Genomic DNA, 25,672 nt, shown 5'->3' with positions numbered 1-25,672 from the left:
AGAAAAGTAGACATGAAAAGTTTCCTTCAGTAAGTTTTAAAACTTCAGACTTAAAAATTATTCTTTCATCAGCTGTGATGACAAGAGATTTCCACATTTTAAAAACAGACAAGCAATAATTATACATTATCAAACTGTTCAGGTGTTTAAAAGATACCTTTACAGCCTTATCTTAAAATTTACATATAGAAAGTTCATTTTTAGGGCTCTTGTACTTAAGTATTTCACAGGTACAGAGCCAAGTACAGTGAGAATTTAATTTAGCCAGAGACAGAACATTACCAGAAGGTTAAGAAAAAAGTATCTGTAGGCAGCAGTCCAGAAACAAATACACCTACATGCAATTATCAGAAAAAAACATTCATATGATTTGGGATATTATTTTTACTTTGATTTCTGTACTGTCTCACTTCAAAGTCAAAAACTTGAAAAGTCAAAAAAACTTTTTCAGAAAGATTTTGAATAAAATTGTCAAAGCACAATTGAGAAGAAATTCAGGCCCACATAAGAAACTTTTGAAAGACTGTATTTGTTTGAAGACAGATAGGATAGATAGAATCTGTATAAAATGGAAGAATGGATCACAGTTTGTAAGTAAATTATGCAACTATTATTGGCAAATACTGCATAAAAATCACTTATTTTTATTTTTGGCTGACAAATACATATATAACCATTATGGATAAAATGAGTCTATGTGGAAAGGACAAAAGTTTGAAAAAGCACTTTAGTTCTGCTATCATACCATGAGACTTCTGGGGGAGGGGAAAGGATAGGAGAGTAAGTTAAAATGGGGTGCAGGAAGCTCATTTTTCAAAATCTACAACAGGTTGTATAGGTAATTTCTAAGGTGTCTTTTTTATTCTGTGAGTCTATAGTAAGCAGAATAAGAAAATCAAAAAACCTGATGCAGCATATGTAATACATTCTGTTCTCTCTCTTTAGCAATAATATCTTCAGCAGTTTCAGAAAGACTAGTGATATCAAACCAAGATTCAAAGCTGTAAAAGAAAAAATTATAAGTTAACCTATCAATGTAAATCAATTACATTAATACATTTTTATATATTAATCTGTATATTATGAAGCAGCATTTTTCCAAAGGGAACATTTTTTCTGATTTATAAATATATTATCTTACAATAGTATAAATACCAAATAAACATTAAGGTACATTTTTTTCCTCTTTCTTTAAAGGCAGACTTCATTTGGATATGTCTAGAGTCCTGGAAGCTTGCCTACCCCATGTTCTCTTACAAATGGACCTCGAGACAGGTCCACCTCTATTGGGAAACGTCCTCTTCCACTAAATATGCAGCTTCAGGAAGAATGCACATATCTCATGGGAAGAAAGGGACACTGGCCTTGATAATCAAAGCAACCTTAGCTATCAGTGGGATGACAGATGTCACAGCCACATCACCCTCACATCCTAAGATACACATTTTATGAAACATTTTAATAAAGTTATAGAAATAAAAACTGTCTCTGAAAATCAAGGGTATATGACTCTCTTTCTTTTAGTAAAAATGTGACCCACTACAATGTTTTAGGATTCAACATATATGTAGGCCGATAATGCTTTCTATTAATATCCTTAAGATCTTCACAATGTAAAACAAAACAAAACAAAGCCATATTAACATGAACTATCAAATATAAGCATGTCTGCACTAATATTGTCAGTAAATACAATTAGGGAAAATGGTAATAACAGTAGATAGACCAGATATTCCCAAAATTTCATCACCTAAGGCACATTTTATGAATTCAGATTCCCAGCTCCTACCTCTTAACTCAGCAGAAATGCACAGGACTTGGAAATCTCTTTCAATAAATGTTCCCTAAGACAGCCTGGCCTTGGGCTAACATCTTGTCACCCGAGGAGGAACACAGTCTCAAAAACATTAAAAGTTACTTTCCCATATAAAATTAACTTTCTTACTTCACTGATGCCAAAGTATAAACCAATTATTTTGACTATTTTTAATGTCTGGTAAGATTATTTACTTTTCCATTCTGAGCACACTGATTTTCTGAAAACTACGTTTATATTTTGTTCTTTATGATGTATGCTTCAAATACAGCTTCTAGAATAAAAAACTTGAGGGTGAAACTGAGAGACCTTGGTTATATTTTTAAGTCTGGCATTAACTAGTTATATTTTTAATAATTTGACACTTGGGTTTTCTTATGTGTGAGATAGGAGATGTAGTCAACCTCTATCTCTTGTTTGTAAGAATATAATGAGAAAAATCCATATGAAAGTGAAAGTTAAGACAATAAGGAACTTTATAAAATTATTTTAAGGCGGAGAATTCCCAGGAAGTCCAGTGGTTAAGATATTGGGAGCATTCACTGCCATGGTTGCAGGTTCAATCCCTGGTTGGGGTATTAAGATCTCACAAATCATGTGCCATAGTCAAAAAAAATAAAAATAAAAACTAAGCAGTATAAAAGTTTTCCTTTAATAAATGCAATAAAAACTTGAAAATCATTTTTATTTATCTCTTCTCATAATTTGTGTCAAAAGTAGAACTTACTAGGGGAGGGGGATTTGGAGGAAGGTGGTTAAAAAGTACAAACTTCCAGTTATAAAACAAACACTAGGGATATGATGTACAACATGACAACCATAGCTAACATGGCTTTATGATACATAGTAGAGTAGTTAAGAGAACAGATCTTAAGAGTTCTCATCACAAGGAGGAAAACTTTTTCTTTTTATTGTATCTATTTGAGATGATGGATGTTCACTAAACCTACTGTGGTATATCACTTAACAATATATGTAAATCAAACCATCATACTGTACATCTTAAACTTATACAGTAATGTATATCAATTATTTTTCAATAAAACTAGAAAAAAATAGAGAACAAATATACTACAAAGAACTAGCCAAAAGCTATTATTGAAGTCCAGCTACCTAGAAGAAATTAATCTATGAACACAGATTTTGAGACGTTTAGAAAAACATAGGCAATAATTAAATAACTGGCTTACCTACCTTTTCAAGTCATCAAATACATCTGGTAGCAAAAAGTTTAGCAATGACCAAAGCTCTGATAAATTGTTCTGCAAAGGAGTACCAGTCAAAAGAAGTTTGTTATCCGCATTGAATCGTTTTAACTCCCTAATTAGGCGGCACTTCATGTTCTTAATTCTGTGTCCTTCATCTACTATTAAGTATTTCCAATAGCAATTCTAGAAAAGGAATTCAGGGGAAACATTTTATATGATGGTCTCACAATTTCTCCTAAAAGCAATTCTAAAAACAAAACCACTTTATTAGGAATGAATGTCCAATTTTATTGAATGGTATTTCTCTATTGAGATAATCATGTTTTCCTCTGATCTACTAAGAGAGTACGTTAGATTTTCTGAAAATGATATATACTTGTATTCCTAAAACAGTCCTCACTTGGTCTTGAACTAATAAAGTTCACCTGCTGTTATGTATTTAAGAATCTCCATTTACATTCTTTAGGCAAAGTAGTCTGTAGTTTTCCTTTCTAATGCTTTGTCAAGTTTTTAATTAGTGTTATCCTGGAGTCCTAAAAAAGGAACTGAAAGACTTTGTTAGTTATATATGCTCTGAAACATTAAATAGCATTGGAATTTTCATCATAGCCAAAAAAATAAAATTAAAAAAGAAAAAAAAAAAACAAGGAAAAGAAAAAAAAATTATTTAAATGGTGTTGTGGCTACCAAGATTTAAGTGCCAAAGGCTTTAATTTTCTTGTTACAGACTACAATCTTCATCTCAATCTTGTGGTTAATATAAACCTCCAGGTTCTAAAGGAATATACCCAATGCAATCTATTCCATCAGGAAAAAATAAAAAATAAACAAATGCTCTTGGAAGGTGATATAAATTTTCAGAAATGTGATTTATGGATTACAAAGACTCCTATAAGACCATTCGTACCTGTAATGTACTTCGGTCTCTCATAGCTATCTCAAATGAAGTGATCACCACAGGATGAATCTGGAGTGTCCCTTTCCGTTCGTGAATATGCTTCACCAATATTCGACGCTCTTGCTGGGCCCCATGATATAACATAGTAGGAATCTATAAGATTTTATTAGATTGATTGGTAACAAACTTTAGAACAAAATATAAATAACAACAATTTGAAAAATATGAAGTTAAACATTTCCGAGAGAAAAAAATATAATAGGCAAGATTTCTGAGATGACTAATACGTAGTCTATATAAACTTACAGCAGGTATTGCTGCTATTGAAAGATAAGTTAAATAAGATGCAGTGCTACACAGAAATCAACAGAATTATAATAAGAGATCTGTAACTTAATTCAGGCAACAAAACAATAAAATATTTGTAATGATAATATATTTAACAAAAGGAAGCATGTCTTACTTCTGGTGTAAATCTTTTGAATTCAGCCATCCAGTTAGGAAGTGTGGACAAAGGGCCACAGACGAGAAAAGGTCCAGGTACACCTCTCTGAATCATCAATGCAATTGTAGCAATGCACTGAACTGTCTTCCCCAATCCCATTTCATCTGCTAAAATACCGTTAATTCCATTTTCCCAAAGCATCTGGACAAAAAATATACACTCTGTTTGAATGCTGATATAAACATCTATTGAATCAGCTGTTTATTTCTTCCTTTAATCCAAAGAGGATAATTATGATAAGACTGACATATTCACATTTTAAGTTATAAAAACACTGTGTGAAATCAGTTTCCAAAGCCATAAAAATGGTAGCCTTGAATAAGATAAATTTTCACTTTCAAAAACTTACTTTGGGTAAATAAATTAGAAAATAAATATTTACACAGAAATGTATGTCTTATATATAATAGTGACACACAGAAGGAACAGCTCAAGTTGTGTTATATCATATTAATAGGTTATTATATAGAAATTAAACAGTATCTTGTATCAAAATTGAGGATGTATTTATTACCCTAAGCCATTCCATGCCTTCCACCTGGTACCACCGCATCACTCCTCCTGTGAAGTGTTTCGGTTGCTGAAAGGGTACTGGCTGTCCATTACATTTCCGAACTGGGTCAAAAAAGAATTTCGTATTTTGCCTAACCGTTTGAGATAATCTATCTTTAATTTTACTATTTGAATCTTTATTTTTCTGAAGATCTTCTACACACACAATAGAAGAGGAGCTCTCATTCTGTAAAGAAAAAAGTTCAGATAAAAGTTTAATACATAATTATGCTGCTACCCTCTGTTAATCAGAAAATGTAACTACTAATCAAAATTTGCAGTCACATAATCACGGTGAAGATCACTTCACATGTTGAATAAAAATCTAGAGTTAGTTCCATTCTAGAATATAAAAATTATTTACTTTCTCTAAGTAATTACCTTAACTACAGGGAAAGGGACAAAGTACATATAGTTTAAAACTCTATCAAACTTAAAGAGTGTCAATTTATCTGACACAGCACCAACTTTTGACCAAAGGTAGACTTCATTGGTTAGCTATGCTCAAACTCAATTTTAATAATATGAAAACAAGGATTAAGTCAATTCAAATGAAGTCCTATAAATGATGCTAACAACTGAATATTCAACTGGAAATATAGGGAACCTGACTTTCACCACTCCATACATAAAATCTGTGATTAAATGATATACCTAAACATCAAACTGAGGACCATAAAGCTTTCAGAAGAAAACAGAGAATAACCTTGTGATAAATTTTCACAAGGTTATCACAAATCTTGATAACCTTGTGATAGACAAATACTTCTTATACAAGACAAAAAGAGCACTAACCACCAAAAGAAAAAAAGTAATGATTTGGACTATTACAAAATTTAAAATTTTCTGCTTATTGAAAGATATCACTAAAAAAAGATATCATTAAGAAACTAAGTAGGCAAGCCAGGAACAGAAAGAAAATAACAGTATATATATCTGACAACAATCAGAACTCACGTATCAACAAAAACACAAATAACACAATAACTGGGCAAAAGATATAAACAGAAACTTTACAAAAGAAAACACATTAACAGCCATTACAAACACAAAAATTAACTCTACATTAGTAACTAACAAAATACAAAATAAAACTACATACGATTCATTTCACAGCTAAGGTTAAAAAGACTAATGACATGAAATGCTGGCATGATATGAATTCAAACTTTTATACACTACTAGTGGAGAGTCAGGAAGCAACAGTTAGAACTGGACATGGAACAACAGACTGGTTCCAAAGAGGAAAAGGGGTATGTCAAGGCTGTATATTGTCGCCCTGCTTACTTAACTTATATGCAGAGTACATCATGAGAAACGCTGGGCTGGAAGAAGCACAGACTGGAATCAAGACTGCCAGGAGAAATATCAATAACCTCAGATATGCAGATGACACCACCCTTATGGCAGAAAGCGAAGAAGAACTAAAGAGCCTCTTAATGAAAGTGAAAGAGGAAAGAGTGAAAAAGTTGGCTTAAAGCTCAACATTTAGAAAACTAAGATCATGGCATCTGGTGCCATCACTTCATGGAAAATAGATGTGGAAACAGTGTCAGACTTTATTTTTGGGGGCTCCAAAATCATTGCAGATGGTGACTGCAGCCATGAAATTAAAAGACACTTACTCCTTGGAAGGAAAGTTATGACCAACCCAGACAGCATATTAAAAAGCAGAGACATTACTTTGTCAACAAGATTCGTCTAGTCAAGGCTATGGTTTTTCCAGTGGTCATGTATGGATTTGAGAGCTAGACTATAAAGAAAGCTTGAGCGCCAAAGAATTGATGCTTTTGAACTGTGGTGTTGGAGAAGACTCTTGAGAGTCCCTTGGATTGCAAGGAGATCCAACCAGTTCATCCTAAAGATCAGTCCTGAATATTTGTTGGAAGGACTGATGTTGAAGCTGAAACTCCAATACTTTGGCCACCTGATACGAAGAGCTGACTCATTTGAAAAGACCCTGATGCTGGGAAAGATTGAGGGCAGGAGGAGAAGGGGATGAAAGAGGATGAGATGGCTGGATGGCATCACTGACTCAATGGACATGGGTTTGGGTGAACTCCGGGAGTTGGTGATGGACAGGGAGGCCTGGTATACTGCGGTTCATGGGGTCGCAAAGAGTCGAACATGACTGAGTGACTTAACTGAACTGAGCGAGAGTAAAATGATGGGTTCACTTTCAGAAAATAGCTCTACTTTCTTATAAAGTTGAACCTCATTTACTATATGATCCAGCAATTCCATTGCTAGGTATATATCAAAAAAATATGAAAACATGTCCACACAGATCTTTACAGAAATTATCATAGCAGCCTCATTCAGAATAGTTACAAAGTGGAAACAACCCAAATGCTCATTAAGAGAATGAATAAAGAAACATTATAATATGTAATAGAATACTACTCAGCAATAAAAAAAACCTACTAGTCACAAAACATCATCAATGATCATCATCCACGGTGAATGAAAAGGAACAGAAAATAGAGGTGGGCAGATGACTGGCAAGGATACCAGAGATCCTTATACCATAATGAAAAGGTGCTAAAATCTTGATTTGGATGATGGCTACAAAAATATATACACTTAACAAAACTCATCAGAATGACACAAGATCAGTATGTTACTTATTATATATATCAATTCCACAGTAAATTGTGATAGAAGATTAGACTGGACTTTATCTTTTAAAATACATCTAAGATTTATCAAAAAAATATGCTTAATCTTATTTACATTTAACATAGGTGGGCTGTAACTGCATCATAAACCAAACCTTATACTGAAGAAAGAAAAAAATCCTGTAATTATAGAGTCTTGGATAGTAAATATCCAGGTCACAAGGCATCTCTCTACATAAAATGAGGGGTTGAGGGTGGGGACAGAAACAAGCCTTCTCAAACAAAAGCAAAGAAAATCTTGGAAGGCCAGAAACAAGACTGAAGTATCCCAAGGGACTTCCACAAGCTGTGGAATATATACATGTGGAATGTATATATACATATAGTAACAGTTACCTGCATGTTTGCCAGACTCTCAAAGACTCAAAAATTAATATTTACACATTAAGGAACATATAATAGATTATACTTAAAGTTGATAGATAGGAAAGAAGAATGTTATAGGACAACTAGTTAGAAAAAATGTACACTGGTGATTAAGAGAAAAAAGAACTAATGATCAGGGACACAAATATGACTCCTAAATTTATTATCTCTTATAAATCTCTTACCTCATTCTCCTTTTTATTTTTCTTGGCCACAGACAAAATTTCCTAAAACATTGAGAAAACAGAAACAAAATAACAATGATTGTGGTCCATTCAATTATTTATTCAACAAACATTTATTCTTATTCTGATTTTCTGCCAGGAAATGGGGATAAGGCTCAAAAAGTAACTAAAATACAGAGAAATCAAACATGAGACAAAATTATGCCCATGGCATCTTATAAAATCCTGAATTTGTAAGCAGAACTTAAAATTGGAATATTTACTCCCAAATTTTCCAGTTTGTTTTTTTTCTTAGTTGAAGTTTATCTTAAGTCCAAATTCACAGTCCTCTAGTAAAAAAGCAAACTACTACCCATGGACCAACTCTAGCCAGCAACCTGTTTTTATAAATGTCTAAAGATGGAAAAGTTCTATACAGTCAACAAAAACAAGACCTGGAGCTGACTGTGGCTCAGATCATGAACTCCTTATTGCCAAATTCAGACTTAAATTGAAGAAAGTAGGGATAACCACTAGACCTTTCAGATATGACCTAAATCAAATCCCTTATGAATATACAGTGGAAGTGAAAAATAGCTTTAAAGGACTAGATCTGATAGACCAAGAGCCTGATGAACTATGGACGGAGGTTCGTGACATTGTACAGGAGACAGGGATCAAGACCATCCCCATGGAAAAGAAATGCAAAAAAGCAAAATGGCTGTCAGGGGAGGCCTTACAAATAGCTGTGAAAAGAAGAGAAGCAAAAAGCAAAGGAGAAAAGGAAAGAATGCAGAGATCCAAAGAATAGCAAGGAGAGATAAGAAAGCCTTCCTCAGCGATCAATGCAAAGAAATAGAGGAAAACAACAGAATGGGAAAGACTCAAGATCTCTTCAAGAAAATTAAAGATACCAAGGGAACATTTCACGCAATAATGGGCTCAATAAGAGACAGAAATGGTATGGACCTAACAGAAGCAGAAGATATTAAGAAGAGGTGGCAAGAATACACAGAAGAACTGTACAAAAAAGATCTTCATGACCCAGATAATCACAATGGTGTGATCAGCTCACCTAGACCCAGACATCCTGGAATGTGAAGTCAAGCGGGCCTTAGCAAGCATCACTACGAACAAAGCTAGTGGAGGTGATGGAATTCCAGTTGAGCTATTTCAAATCCTGAAAGATGATGCTGTGAAAGTGCTGCACTCAATATGCCAACAAATTTGGAAAACTCAGCAGTGGTCACAGGACTGGAAAAGGTCAGTTTTCATTCCAATCCTAAAGAAAGGCAATCCCAAAGAATGTTCGAACTACCGCACAATTGCACTCATCTCACACGCTAGTAAAGTAATGCTCAAAATTCTCCAAGCCAGGCTTCAGCAATACGTGAACTGGGAACTTCCAGAGGTTCAAGCTGCTTTTAGAAAAGGCAGAGGAAGCAGAGATCAAATCGCCAACATCCGCTGGATCATCGAAAAAGCAAGAGAGTTCAGAAAAACATCTATTTTTTTTATTGACTATGCCAAAGCCTTCGACTGTGTGGATCACAATAAACTGTGGAAAATTCTGAAGGAGATGGGACTACCAGACCAAGTGACCTGCCTCTTGAGAAACCTGCATGCAGGTCAGGAAGCAACAGTTAGAACTGGACATGGAACAACAGACTGGTTCCAAAGAGGAAAAGGAGTACGTCAAGGCTGCATATAGTCGCCCTGCTTATTTAACTTCTGTGCAGAGTACATCATGAGAAACGCTGGGCTGGAAGAAGCACAAGCTGGAATCAAGACTGCCTCGAGAAATATCAATAACCTCAGATATGCAGATGACACCAGCCTGTGGCAGAAAGTGAAGAGGAACTAAAAAGCTTCTTGATGAAAGTAAAAGAGGAGAATGAAAGTTGGCTTAAAGCTCAACATTCAGAAAACTAAGATCATGGCATCTGGTCCCATCACTTCATGGGAAATAGATGGGGAGACAGTGGAAACAGTGTTAAGACTTTATTTTTTTGGGCTCTAAAGTCACTGCAGATGGTGACTGCAGCCATGAAATTAAAAGACGCTTACTCCTCGGAAGGAAAGTGATGACCAACCGAGATAATATATTAAAAAGCAAAGACATTACTTTGTCAACAAAGGTCCATCTGGTCAAGGCTATATGGTTTTTCCAGTGGTCACGTATGGATGTGAGAGTTGGACTGTGAAGAAAGCTGAGCACTGAAAAATTGATGATTTGAACTGTGGTGTTGGAGAAGACTCTTGAGAGTCCCTTGGACTGCAAGAAGATCCAACCCGTCCATCCTGAAGTAGATAAGTCCTGGGTGTTCATTGGAAGGACTGATGCTGAAACTGAAACTCCAATACTCTGGCCACTGATGCAAAGAGCTGACCCACTGGAAATGACCCTGATGCTTGGAGGGATTGGGGGCAGGAGGAGATGGGGATGACAGAGGATGAGATGGCTGGATGGCATCACCGACTCGATGGGCATGAGTTTGGGTAAACTCCGGGAGTTGGTGATGGACAGAGAAGCCTGGCGTGCTGCGATTCATGGGGTCGCAGAGAATCGGACACGACTGAGTGACTGAACTGAACTGAAAGTTTAATTAGAAAAAAAGTCAGGCTCATTGGTGTACAATTTGTCTGTGACTATTTTCTGGATACAACGGCAAAGTTCAGGATGAGTTACCCACAAAACTATTCAAAGTCATAAAATGTTTATTATCTAGCCCTTGACAGAAAAAGTTTTCAAAATCCTGCTCTAGAGTCAAGCTGTGGTTACCACCATTATTCAAGGATTCACTTCCAAATGTATTAAAATCCCAACTCCAGGCCACTTTAGGCCTCTCTCAGGATTAGAGACCTGAATATGCAATCCTGAGCAAGAGGCAAAGACAAATGTATTAAAAATAAAGAATAAAAGTGTTCTGATTTTGAATTACCTACTAGATGCTAAGGGTATGGAGACAATGACCCTAGTGACTTAGGAGAACATTATATCAAATTTTCTGAAAAAAACTGTCATCAGGGCATTACAATTAAAGACAGAATTAAATTCTAGGATAGCATAGGCAGAGGCTAAAGTGGATAAAACAGTAAAATACACTCAAGAAATTTTAAGCATATCTCAAATTTGAGATACACAGGAGAAAAAAAGGACATGTAAGTGGCTGGCAGCACACACATACATACATATGTGTATGTAAAGTATCATATAAATACAGATATTCATATTCTAAGGCTAAAGAGATTTAATATAGAGAATAGATAGAAGAGTTGTCTTTTAAAATGCCTAGCTGAGATTAATCTTTCTGGAGAACAATCTGTGAATGAATCAAAACAATAGCAACTAATAAGTATTCTTGTTAGAAATTAAACTTCCTAAACTCCTGACGCCGCTTACCTCTACAGCTTCATCCTATACCTCTCTTCTGTTTATAAACTGGAGTCAAATATAATTTCTTTTTAAATTTTTTGAATTTTCCAGGAACTCTTCTGCCTCTGGACATTTGTCAAAGATTATCACCTCTTCCTATAACACAAACCCAGCATCTTCCCTATATCTTATTATTTCTATTAACCTGTGCCTACCACCTTTACATGATTTAATTTTTATCCCTCAAGTCTCAACTTCCTAGATGAAACCTTTATGAAACTCAGGCTTGAGTTACATACCCCTCTATATGTTCAATGCATTTTCCAATTATCCAATTATATTTGACTCAGTTCAGTTCAGTCGCTCAGTCATGTTGGACTCTTTGCGACCCCATGAATCACAGCATGCCAGGCCTCCCTGTCCATCACCAACTCCCGGAGTCTACCCAAACCCATGTCCGTTGAGTCAGTGATGCCATCCAGCCATCTCATTCTCTGTCGTCCCCTTCTCCTCCTGCCCCCAATCCTTCCCAGCATTAGGGTCTTTTCCAAAGAGTCAACTCTTCACATGAGGTGGCCAAAGTATTGGAGTTTCAGCTTCAACATCAGTCCTTCCAATGAACACCCAGGACTGATCTCCTTTAGGATGGACTGGTTGGATCTTCTTGCAGTCGAAGGGACTCTCAAGAGTATATTTGACTACTTCCTTCCAAATATTTCTCACTGCATAAATGCTGAGGCAAAAAGAGTGATGATGCTACTGAGTCTAAGTTCATACTGCTTGCTGCACAACAGGCCAATAATTGAGAGAAGAGCTACTGGGGCAAGGAATAACAACTTTATTCATAAAGCCAGCAAACCAGGACGATGGTGGGCTCCTGACCCAAAAGAACCATCTTGCCTGAGTTAGAATTCAGGCTCCTTTTATACTAAAAGAGGAGGGAGTAAAGTCAAACATTTCCCGGTTCACATCAATGTTATCGTTTAGTAACTAAGTTGTGTCTGACTCTTTGGCAACCCTGTGGACTGTAGCCCACCAGGCTCCTCTGTCCATGGGATTTTTCCTGACAAGAATACTGGAATGGGTTGCCATTTCCTTTCCTACGGGGATCTTCCCGACCCAGAGATGGAACCCCATCTTCTGCACTGGCAGGCAGATTCCTCACTGCTGAACCACAAGGGAAGCCCAGTTCACATCAAGAGATGTGTTAATTTCTTCCTCCCTGCAGTCATTCACAGGTGGGTCTGGTCAGGATGTTTCCTGTGAGCTAAATAAAGATATTCTAGCTTAATGCTCATTACTTGGGAAGCAGAGTTCCCAGAGATGGGCCATTATATATAATTTAAACTTATAGGCAACATCCCTTTAATGATTAACCTAAAATAGAATCCTCCCTATAACAATTACCTTTCTTTACTAATTGACCTTATCCACTTAGCACAAAGCTTGCTCATCGCAAATATGCCACCAACATTTGATGAATTAAAATAACAGCCGTGTGATTAGCTAAACTTGAATAAACCTCATTAATAGTGTTTCCACTATTATTAATTAAGTGTTTTTCACTGCAGTCTCAGTGTGTTCCACAACAAATCAAGAGGGTCCTGAATATTATTTTTAAATGGGGAAAGAAGGGAAAATAAAGAGTATATCCAGAGAGTAAAGACAAGTATGGGGCTTCCCTGTGGCTCAGTGGTAAAGAATCTGCCTGCCAATGCAGGAGACACAGGTTCAATCCCTGGTCCAGGAAGATGCCACATGGTGCAGAGCAATCGTAACAACTACTGAGCCTGTGCTCTAGAGCCTGGGAACTGCAACTACTGAAGCCCACACACCTTAGAGCCGGTGTCCCACAAGAGAAGCCACTGCAATGAGAAGCTCACACACAGAAACTATAGCAAAGCCCGCACAACAACAAACACCCAACAAAGCCAAAATAAATAAATTAGTTAACTTTTTAAAAAAGATAAGTATTATGTTAAACTTTATACTTTATGAAGATGTGAAGAGTTATAATTTCAGATAAAAGAAAAGTAGAGCAGATAATAAAGTTAGAATTTTTGTTAATATTAAGAATGTGATAAATTATGCTTAAGGAATATTTAGGGTTTGTTGTAATTAAAGCTACTCTTTAATTAATTTTTATTTAATGAGGTACTAAGTGAGAAGGTGAAAACAGAAATGGCTTTAGAAATTAGTTTATGGTTTTAGCTCCCTAACAATTTTTCTTAAGATACAATTTTGAGGTTATAAGAAGTTGTAACAATTTCTCACTAGGTCAAGCTCATGATCTTTTAACAGACAGGAAGACGGAACCATCTTCTTCCCTAAAACACTTAACTGGCTGAAAAGACAGGTAAATATCAGTAATCAGTACACCTTTAAGTAATAGTTATCAATATCACATAGGTTATACACAACATAAAACCTTATGTGTCCTTCCCCCTTTATTTTTACCTCTTTTGACATGATCTCTGAAATATTGTATGATTCATCTTCTCTTCCTCTCTTCCTTTTCATGACTATAAAAACAATACCATTTTAGTTTTTATAGTAAATTAAGCAAAAAATATAAACACATATTCTTCAAAACTATAACAAAGAAGTTTACCTGCATTCTCCTCACTTGCATCAATGGAATTTTTATCCTACAAAACAAGGATTTATACTATTATTTTCCCAAAACTTCTATAGTATTACAAGCTTTAAGGCACTGATTAAGTAAGCTTTCCTTGCAGTTCAACCAAATCCAGAACTCTTCACTATTATGCTTATTAAAAGGTAACCTTTTCCTATATTTCCCTACTATAACTTGTTTGTAACTCTCTACTTTTTCCCAAAGACTCTACTTTCCTCCATTTTCTTCCATTGTAAGAAAGACAAAGTTCAAAATTAAACAGAGGCATTTTTATTTTGTAATTACCATGTACATCTCTTCTCTAACTATGTTTACGCTGAAGGTACTCAATGGTTATGGTATGAAAGGAGTACTCATTTCAGTATAATTTTGTAAGTTAAATACAACTGAGAGTAGATTATCGAAGAGAAAACCAATGGAAAAAATTCTAGTGAAAGGAGATGAAAGGAAGAGACATTCAAAAACAGTCTCAAAATTATAGTTGGAAAAGAATAGGAAGACAACATGCATGAAAAATGAAAATGACAAAGAAGGTAAATATAAAAATGAAGTAAAAAATTTAAAAGATTAAAAAAGAAAGTATCAAGAGAATAGTGAAATGGAATAGACAGAATATGATGGCTGACACCTTTAGAATAAAGGGAAAAAAAACCCCAAAAGCTGGTATAAAAAGTTAGCTTGGTGAAAGTAAAGACTGTTTTAAAGCAACAGGTTGAAGAGTACAGAGTAAATGGTTGGTTAAGCCAGTAAAATTATAAGTACATTCTTCAAAAACCCAAAGTCCCTGGAATTAGCAACTGAGTCAAGTATCAGTTTTCCACAATTGCTTTTGTTGTACAGTTACCTGTTATGTACTTTAACATCACCACTAACTACACTAAAAATCAAGTAACTGGACTTAGATACCCTCCCTATTTTTCTTATTGGCATTTTGATATTTTCTAACAAAGGCAGTTTGGGGTAGAAATCAAGTGTGGAGTCTGAAATTAATCCTAGGATCAAATTCTAGCTTACAATTAACTAGCTATGTGACCTTCAAACTTAGTCAATTCTCATTCACAATAGCTGAGTTCTATAAAGTCATCATGAATACATCATAAAGAATACTGAATTAGTGAACACCGAATCAGTGCATCTAGAAGAAACACAAGCTTAGGTTCCTGCAAGCACATCTTCATTAACTGATCAATACATAACCCTGTTATGACAGCTCATTTAAAACATATGCTGATTAACACTGAACTCAAAGTCAAGAGCAATTTACTCACACATGAAGGAAGCTTATCTAACAGATATATTTTCTCCATAAGGCACATCACAATCTTCTTGCATAAGAAACATTAGACAGCACTACAGCACTGTGACTGACAGTCTTTTAAACAGCAAAATCACCAAAACCACAAAAATACAAAAATCATGGCATTACACAGACAAAAAGGACACTTTTGTGTCAACAAAAGTTGACACTGTGACAGCTTAAATAAGGCAGACAGCTTTGACCTCAGCTGGGAATGTTACTTATGGAGAGACTCAAATTTTTTGCCATTCCATACATGCACATGTCTGTGAATGGCCACAAAAACAAGGGTATTGATTTTGGGGTAACAAATTATAGCAAGTAGGCTAATTGGAAAACATGGAATCTATGAATAATGAGGATGGACTGTACTCTTATCTCCTTGCATCAGCTTCTTTATACATAATGTGGGTAATAGTATCTCTTCCTAAAAGAGCTACTTTGAGAATTAAGTAAAGACATGTAAAGTTTAGAACAACACCTGCCACACAGTAAGCACTCAATAATTGTTATCCATATTATTTCTCTTTTCACTAGCACAAGTGTTGTCTGTGCAATTCCTATCAATATGGCATATAAAGCCTCATGGTAAAAAAAATGAAAACATATTCCTCCAAAAGATCACATCTAAAATTCAGGCTATCCCTAAATGGATGCTCTATCTGAAATGCTATTACCACACATGCTATCTACTCCAGTTTTGGTTCCACTGCTACAGCTATGTACAAGATACAAATTTGGATTATTGGTATGGTTAGAGGCATGAAGAAGAGCAATCATTACAGGCTCCAAAAGAGTTGGTCATTTATAAAATGCCTTGAGGAATAAAATATTTGTAGATTTTTCCTGAGATTATAAAGTGAAATTTTGCTACTATGAAATACAGTCCATAGGATAAGAAACTAAAGGTCACAGTTTAGCTCTCCTTCCATATCTAAGATTCTGAGAAACAGATTTTACATGGTTCTATGCAACCAACAAAGAAAGGTTATCTGATAAAGAAGATTAAAATTAAAAAGATGATCAAGAGTCAAAAGAATACAAGAGAATGTCTTCAATATCTAAGGTAATGTATATAAAATATTCTAGCTTACTATTTATTACCTTTGTAACTTTCAAAGATTCCTTTTTTCTCTCCAATTTCTCTTTCTTCTTCTGCTCCTACAAGATAATTTTTTCTTAGTGTCAAAAGTGGAAAATGCAAAGTATGAAACACATATATCAAATAACTTAAGATCACAATGAAGGAACTGTATACAAAAATTAAAAAAAAAAACCAAAAATTTGAGCTTCAAGCCTTTACGAAGTAAAAGGGAACAGATTTACCCTCCTGCCTTAAGCAACTAAAATCCAGATTAAAACATACCAATGGTTTTCAGCAACTTTTCATCACGCAGCAAAGGACACTGAACACTGACAAGAGGGAAACAAACAAGGTGAATCTTCTGACTATTAAGCTTCCTGCTTAGAGGCAACGTCCAAGTGCAAATAATGGAGGGAAACCCAAACTGTAGAGCTCTGCAGTCTGAGTTGAGAAGACAAAGTGCAAAACTCAGAGGAGCTGGCAAACCACGGTCAAAGTACCAGAGGGGAGAAAGCAACATAAAAAAGAAGCTCTGAAGATCTACAGGGGCACTCTCAGGCTGAATATTAATCAGTGTGTGAGTGTAGAAAATGAAGGCCAGGAAAAGAGCAACTAGAAAGCAGGCAGAACAATCTCTGTACTCACAACCGATCAGGAACAGTTCATATTCCCGTCAGCCAAACCTGAAAGGCCTCGTAACACACAGGGCATCAAGAAAAACTTTCAGAAGAGGGACCAAGTTATTCTTAGACTAGAAGCTGTTCCAAAGCCCCCTAACAAAGTTTTAAAAGCAGGACATAAAACGATTCAAATTATTTCCAAGAGGTGGTTAAGGGTATTTGCCTTAGGAGTCATTAAGCTTGGTATTTGTTTTTCTGTTTCATTTTATCAAAGTGTTTTGAAAAGGGCTCCAACAAAGAAAAAAGAAAATTTAGCAAATGTAGCAAGATCTTCATTGATAATCATTAACGGTCAATGATGGGGACAAAAGGATTTATTGTAGTGTTAACATTAGCCCAAGTTTTAAAATCTTCATCTATTATAGTAGACTTAGAAATAAATTATACAGTGTCTTAGATGATAAATGCAATGGGAAGAACAAAACAAGGTAAACAAGATGAGGGAAGAGGTGCCAGGTAACTTTATTTAACGTTGTCAGGGCAGGTCTCATTGGAAAAATATTTGAGCCAAAGCTTGAAGATGATAATGAAGTAAGCCAGGCAGGAATCTATTGAGAAGAGGGTTCCAAGCAGGAAACACACCTGGAACAAGGTTTGAAAGGTAATAGGGTTGAGAGAGGCAACCAGACTGCTTATGGTCTTCTGGCCATCATAAGGACTTGGGCTTTCTTAGAAACAGTGAATGCTAGAAAGCAGTGAAATATAATTAAAATACTGCATGAGGGCGGGTGGGGGAAGCACTAAAGAAAAACACATTCTTCATCCTGTAGATAATCTTTTAAAAATGAAGGTAAATGAAGACTTTTTCAAACATAAAAGCTAAAAGAACCTGTCAACAACAGAAAATGAAGACAAACCTATAATTACAGAAAGCAGATCAGAAGACAGGAAATGAGGAAAGCCAGAAAGTGAGGGATGGCAGGGAATTAAAAAGGGGGCAGAATTCAGCCATAAAAAAAGAATCTAATTTTGCTATTTGTGACCATATGGATGGATCTGAGGGCCTTATACTAAGTAAAATTAAAGAGAAAAATAAATATTATATAATCTCACATGTGGAATCTTTAAAAAAAAAAAAGCTCAGATACAGAGAACAGATTAGTGTTGGAGGGTCGGGCGGGTCAAAAGGTAGAAATTTCCAGTTATAAAATAAACAAGTCAAGGGGATGTACTATACAGCATGGTGACCACAGTGAATAATGTGTGTGCTACAATCTCGATCGTGTCCGACTCTCTGTGACTCCATGGAATATAGCCCTCCAGACTCCTTTGTTCATGAAATTTTCCAGGCAAGAATACTGGAGTGGGTTGCCATTTCCTACCAGGGGATCTTCCCAACCCAGAGGTAAACCTGCGTCTCCTGCATCTCTGCATTGGCAGGCAGATTATTTACCAGTGTGCCACCATACTTATTGCATATTTGAAAGCTGCTGAGAGTAAATCTTAAAAGTGTGCACTGTAAGGAAAAAAATTTTTTTAAACTAGGTATGGTGATATTCACTAGACTTACTGGGGTGATCATTTTGAAATATACAGCAATACTGAATCATTAAACTATACACCTGAAACTAAGATAACTCTCTATGTCATATCTCATTAAAAAGGAGACAGACAGAATTTTTGGGAATTAATGGTTATGTTCATTATTACAGTTGGGGTGGCTTCATGGGTATACATTTTAAATATGTACACTTTTGTGTGTATCTATTACATTTCAATAAAGCATTAAAAAAAAAAGGACTGAGCAAAATAAAATACAAAATTTCTGGCATCCAAAAAAAAAAATCACTGGACAGAATAAAAATCAGTCAAAAGGTGAATTAAAAAAATGTTAGTATATTCATACAATGGAATGCTTCTTAGGAATAAAAATGATCTATTAAATAAATACACATAAGTGAATCTTAAAAATATGCTGAGCTAAAGAAGCAAAATACCAAAAGAATGCTTTTTCCATGATTCCATCCATATAATATTCTAGAAAAATCAATACCAATTTATAATTACAGCAAACAGAGATCAGTTTGTCCAGAGCCAGAAGCAGAGATCACTGAGAGAAGAGAACTTCTGTGGGTAATGGAAATGTTCTTTATCTTGACTGTACTGATGGTTACACAGGTCAAAACTCACCTAACTCTAAATTTTAAAATGTGTGCATTATATTTCATATAATTTATATCTCAATAAAGCTTTTTTTAAAAAAATTAAGCTGTTAACTATAATCAATCACACGTACATACCTCTAACTGCTGCTGTTCCATTTTAGTCAATAAAAATTTGGAGTAAATATTGCTTTTTTCAAGCAAATGTTGAAGTCTACGATATCGAATGTCCATGGACTCTCTATCCCAAGACATGCGAGCCTATCCAAAGAGAAAGTTTCCATAAGTATTAAGTTTGCTGACATACATTGATCCTTCTGCACAATGTGTAACAAAGATGACTAAAGAACTGCACTTTAGGTTTAATATATTTCCTATAATTAATAAAATACTTTTATAATAATAAATTCACTTACTAAAAATGCCTATCTTCAAACAAAAAACTAGAATAGCTTAAAAAAATATGATTCTGGGGTTCAACAGGCAATCTGGTAAAATATGTTAATAGCTTGGCTACCAAAATATTGAAATTTCAGACACTGAAAACATGGGTTTTGGCATCTATGAAACTGAAGGCCCATTTTCAAAATATCTGAAATTACAATTCGAAAGTAAATATTTAATTCAAGTTGAAATTAAGTTTTTAAAAAACTAAATGATTTCAGAAAAAGAAAAATTTTATACACCAGTTTTATGTGAAAGAGCACTGGAAGTAGAAGATAACCTCGTTGGCTAAGGACTAGAACATCTAGTATGAGAACTTAAATACGATATTGTTAAAATACTTCAACAAGCTAAATCTGATAATTTCTTATAAGCTTCTTTTCTCCTCAGTACTGTGTTACCCAAGATCTGCCCTTACCTTTTAGGTTCCTTTTACTCTCATACTCTTAGCTTTATCTTTGACCTCTGTACAACTTCTATCTACAAACCTCTGCTTTTCATATTGCTGCCACACACTATCTATTTTTCATTCATAAAAGTATGCAACATTCTAGTGGCTAAGGAGGATCTCTCAAGTCACAATAAAAGTAAACAGAAGGCACGAGAGAGAAAACAAAAGCAACAAATAAATAGCATAGTTCAATGGTTCACAAACTCTTTTTGTAAAAGGGCAAATATTTAAATATTTCAGCATGATATGGTTTGTACTGCGAATACTTAAATCTGCCTTTGAACAGTTACAGACAATAAATATATAAACCAAAGTTGTGTTCCAATAAAACCTATTTACATAAACAGGCAGAAGCCAAATCCAGTTTATAAGTGGCCAACTAAATACTGTACTCTGAACTCAAAAGAAAAGCAGTAAGTGGGCTAAAATCAAGAAAGAGTTGAATATGTGCAAATCTTACTAAACAGCAATCCCACTCCTGCATGTGTGTGTGTGTGTGTGTGTGTGTGTGAAGTAAATTTAATTCAGTGGTTAAGGCCTGACATTATAGACCAGACACCATTATACACTGGCTTGTATTTCTCAGATGTTATGTCATCTAACTTTTCTTTCAAAACAAATTATTTATTTTCTATTACAAAAGTAGTGACAATAAGACATCAAAGAATAAATCTAATGAAAGTAATATATGTGGATTACAAGAAAATTAAAATTCTTTAAAAATCATCCATAAACTTCTCCATGCAAATAATCTGTTAGTATCTCATAAAACTATTTTCAGTTATTTTAGGATGGCCTTTCTTTGACTATTACCAATTTACTACTATGATTCCAACAGTCAGTCACTGAATGCAATGGACATTATAAATGAAATGAAATTACTTGACTTTCATAAAAATAACTATATTTAACTTTATTTTTATATTTTACTTAAAATCCTTTGGGCTTAATTTATCTGCTGATTTAAGTCTTATTCAGAATAAATTAGCATACATTTAAAAGTAATTAAACCTTTAACATGCCATCATGGAACAATAATTTACAACAGACTATGCCAATGGTTAACCTTTAAACCCAGTCTTCCATATTTCAAAATAATTTTGTAGTAAATCTTCTCATCTATCATTTCTCTTTCTTAATTTTGTTATTTGTTATACTAAAGTAAATCAACTTCACCTGTGGAAAGTACTGAGTGCCTGGTGGTAAGTTTCTCTTCATGGGTAAAAGAGTATGCCAATGGATACCATGAGCATAAATTCGTCACTGTCTATCCCATCATCTCTCTCAAGCCCAGAATTTTTTTTTTTTTTCATTTTCTTTTTGCAGAGGGAGGTATACTTCAGTCTACACAATATGAGCTGTTTTCCTTTTACCTTTCCAAGAACCAACTCTTACCTTTCCCTTCCCCCCACTACACAGACATTAAGGCTACTCTAAAGACTTCTAGACTAACAATGACTTCTTTCAAAAGGAAATGCAGGTGAAAAGTCAAAGAAAATAACTGTAGCAAATGAATGTCAATATCATTCTCCAGGCTCTTCACAAAACTTCCAATCTCCTAAACCAAAGCAAATGCTTCTCATTAAGAACTTAAGCTAGCTCTTCCTCTCTTAAGTACTTCTAAATATATGCCCATAAGTACTGCATTCTCCTAAAAGGAATCATTACTTTTGTATGATGAATTTTTTTTAGCTCCAAAGACCTATAAGAGATTTATTGGAATTTTCTCCATAGTCACTGAGGTAGGAATAATTTATGTCAAGGACAAAAAGTAACAAAATTCTTTCAATACCTGTTCATAAAAAGACATGTAATAACAATGAACCACAGTCTTTCACCCTTGTACCAATGGGATTGAAAAGAGCTTTATTCATGGAAAATCTGAAAAATCAATTAAAAAATTGATATTTTAAGTTCTATGATACATAACTGCTAAAGAAAAGCTAGTTGTACCATACCTATCCCTCAAGTGTTAACAATTCCAAAAAAATCTTAGAATGAAAGTGTTTGTTCGAAAGCTTAAAAATTTCACTAAAAGGAGAAATGAACTCCCCGTTTAATCAGCAAATACTTATGGTTCCATAAATTTTGACACATCTTTTTAAAATTGTTTTTTATTTAAAAAAAATTTTTGGCTGCACTGCAGGGCCTGTGGAAACTTAGTTCCCAATTTAGGATTGAACCCACGCCCCCTACATTGAAAGTGTGAGTCTTAATCACTGGACCACCAGGGAAGTACCTATTAAAGCATTTTTGAAATGTATTCTTATTATACCTATCTTTCTTTGAAGAGCATTTCCTTATCCAACAATCTTCATGGGTTATAAAACTGAACTACACTACTCAAAATTAAGGGTTTATCCTTCTTACAATCTCTGAAGTTGATTCTACTCTGGACTGTGCTCCAGGATCCATCCTTTACAATTCACCTTGCTACAACAGTCACAAAGTTTATTTCATTTATATAGTCATATATGTTATGTAATATATTATAAAATATTCTTTTACTTTAGTTAGAAATTCAACAGACATTTATTATCCTATTACTTGCCTACTATCTTGCCAAGTGCACAGTCTACAAAAAAAAAATGTGATGTGCCCTCAAGAAACAAAGTGAGAAAGTAAGTAATGATAATACTGTGTAACAGAGTACTATGGGAATTCACAGAATGAGTAAAAGTGGTTTACGGTTGACCTCCCAATTCTATTAAAATTTATTAACTTATTACCTTAACCAATACAACTACAGATGATGAGTAACAACAGAACCAGAATTTACTGGAGTGAAAGTATACCAATCTGGTTAAAAAGTGTGAATTCTGAAACCACAGGGCCTACATTACCATCTTTGCTCTGCCATTTACTAGCTGTGACACCTAGAGGCAACCTCTCGGTGCCTCAGTTTCCTCATCTGTAACACAGAATGAAAATAGAACTACTTTATAGAATACTTTAATAAAATAATTTATACTAATAATTAAACTATTAAGTTTAATAATAGTAATAATGAGTTAGCAGTAGTATCTACATGATAGAATATTTGAGAATTCAATGAGTAAAATACATGTACAGCATTTAGAACAGTGACTGACAGTAAATGAGCACGAGGTGTTAACAAGGCTAACAAAAGAATCATTACTGATATAAAATAGGAGGGAACCAACTAATGTATTACTTCCCTTTGGAGTACACTACCGAATTTAAGTAGTTTTTCAAGTAGTCCGAATTTAAATCCCCAATTTAAGTAGTTTTATAATTACAGGATGTTAATTCAGTATTAATGTCCTGAGAGAGGTATAATGTTAAAAAAACTCTGGAAGCAGTCAAATTTGAGCTCATTAGTGTGTGACACGAGCCCCAGTTGCCTCAGCTTCATCATATGTAACTGGAAATATCGATATAATCGATATAATCGTAATACTGGGAGGGCTAAATAAATTATTACAAGAAATTACTACAAATTATTACAAGAAATTACTTAGTAGGGAGCACATTAAGAGCTGGCAGGTAAGCAACGGGGTGGGACAGTACTGGAGTTAAATATATTCAAAAACTGAAGCTTTTCAAGAGGTTAAAAACTGCTTTTAGCAGTCTTCAAAATAAGAAAACCTCAAGGACAATGTCACTGAAAAAGTACAATGAAAAAGAAAGCAAAAAGCAAGTTGATTACTTAGGTGGAAAGAGAACACTGAAAAAATTAACTACCAACTTTGGAAGAATTATTATAATGGCTGAACAAGCAATTTGAAATGCTAACTTAAGAGAGATGAGGCCACTTTCCAGACCAAGACTATAACTAATAGAAGCATCATTCCAAGCTTGTGCAAAGCTTTCCCAAAAGTAGTATCGGTAAAGATAGATAAATAAGGCAGTCTGTTTAAAAGTCTGTAAAAACTAGTAAACTTAAGCACACAAACCACACCCCCAAGGACGCATAAGGTTACTACTTAACGACGATGAACTTGATGCCTAAATTACCTTTTCTAGCATCTTCCGCTCTCTCTCTAGCCCAGCAGCCTCAAGCTGTTCTTCCTCCTCTAGCATGACTGAGGTAATCACGGCAGTCTCCGGCTGTTCAACCACATCTGGAGCGAGGGGCCCTGGCGGGGAAAGCGGGGGGGAAAAGGGCTTTTAAATTGCAGTTTTAAAAAATGACCAATTACTCGATGTCCGAATTAAACAACCCTTGTCGCCTTCCGAGATGCATTTGACGCAAAAGTTGAAGACCCAGGGGGGACGCCAGCATCACCTCTCAGAGACCTCCTAGGTCTTCACTATGTCAACTAGTAGTAGCCGGGACCGCAGTGTACAACTGGGGACGTTCAGGAAAACGCGGGTCTCCTGTGTAAAATCTCCTGTACTATGCAAATACACGCAACTTCGGGTGTCCCCTACCCCTCCCCACAGAAAGGGGAAACCTCCTTTCCTCCTCAATCTCTGACCGGGGTCGGCTCTTCCCGCAAAAGTTCGGCTGCAGTCTCCATGCTGCTCCCCCACCCCCGCCCCGGACGCCACAGCCCGCGCTGGAAGGCAGTTCTCCTCACTTACCGCCGCTGTTCGCGGGGCGTTGCGCCGGCATGGCTGGACACACACTCCGGAAACCGGTGCCCTCCTCACAGTGCCTGCAATGCCGCACGCTAAATCCTCACTCGCCGCTCGGCAGTCCCAGTGTCTCGCCCAAGCGTCCAGCCAGAGAAAAACGCGCGCTTCTCCTTCGCGGGAAAACGCCGTCATCTCGCGATGCTTCGTGCTCCCCACCCCGCCCCCGAGTCCCAGAGGCGCGAGATTTGGCGGAGTTTGGTTTTCCTCAGAATCCACTTCGGCGACGGTAAGCGTTTTATGGGGACCTCGGGCTTGGGGTAGGTGGATTCTGCTGCAGAAGTTAGCCTTTAGCTCTGTGATGCTGGACGAGTTTGCCTAGCGAACGGCCCTGTTTCCTTACGTAACTGATGATAATGCCTCACTATGCAGGCTTAAGCAGCACTCTGAACAGTTTGAAAGGCACCTTCACACACACTGGCTGACGTGATTTAAACCCCGCCAACGGATGATCCTTTAGGTAGAAAGAGGTACCTAGTATCCAGGTGAAGATGTGAGAAATACATACTGCCAACTTTGGCCACCATCCGCAGTTAACATTTTGAGTGAAAACTCCCCGAAGTGACCCAGAAGAGGGCTCTTTTGTGGCTGGAATAAGAGAGATAGTATTATGGTAGAGTTCTTTTTAAAACGTTGTTCCAGGATAAAGGAGAATTTAATGCAGTGATAAACGTAGCGGAGTGGCCAGTAGAAAAGACATAAGGTTCAGGAATTCAATAGAGGTTCAGTAATTAGAGAAAGTGCCTAAAGGGAGGAGCTGGGCTCTTCTGGCCCCTGGTTTTCACTTCAGTCTTCAGTCCCACACTTTCTTGCC

At 35.7% G+C, this 25,672-nt stretch overlaps 1 protein-coding gene across 1 annotated transcript in view; it reads right to left on the bottom strand.

Annotated features, from left to right (window-relative positions):
* HELLS (helicase, lymphoid specific) overlaps nucleotides 1–24,966 on the bottom strand; it is a 39,804-nt gene extending 14,838 nt beyond the window's left edge. The window contains exons 1-12 of the mRNA XM_065922951.1: nucleotides 24,808–24,966; nucleotides 24,238–24,359; nucleotides 19,503–19,625; nucleotides 16,603–16,659; nucleotides 14,175–14,211; nucleotides 14,021–14,085; nucleotides 8,209–8,250; nucleotides 4,942–5,166; nucleotides 4,386–4,568; nucleotides 3,932–4,075; nucleotides 3,011–3,207; nucleotides 905–1,001 (exon numbers count right to left, since the gene is read on the bottom strand). Of these exons, the coding sequence (XP_065779023.1) occupies nucleotides 905–1,001; nucleotides 3,011–3,207; nucleotides 3,932–4,075; nucleotides 4,386–4,568; nucleotides 4,942–5,166; nucleotides 8,209–8,250; nucleotides 14,021–14,085; nucleotides 14,175–14,211; nucleotides 16,603–16,659; nucleotides 19,503–19,625; nucleotides 24,238–24,359; nucleotides 24,808–24,838 (1,323 nt within the window). The 5' untranslated portion in view covers nucleotides 24,839–24,966. The remainder of the gene's footprint in view (nucleotides 1–904; nucleotides 1,002–3,010; nucleotides 3,208–3,931; nucleotides 4,076–4,385; nucleotides 4,569–4,941; nucleotides 5,167–8,208; nucleotides 8,251–14,020; nucleotides 14,086–14,174; nucleotides 14,212–16,602; nucleotides 16,660–19,502; nucleotides 19,626–24,237; nucleotides 24,360–24,807) is intronic.
* Nucleotides 24,967–25,672: the final 706 nt, after the last annotated feature.

This window comes from Muntiacus reevesi, chromosome 2 (genome assembly GCF_963930625.1).
Source record: "Muntiacus reevesi chromosome 2, mMunRee1.1, whole genome shotgun sequence".
NCBI classification, from domain to species: Eukaryota; Metazoa; Chordata; class Mammalia; order Artiodactyla; family Cervidae; genus Muntiacus; species Muntiacus reevesi.
This window is presented reverse-complemented; position numbering and strand designations above follow the sequence as displayed.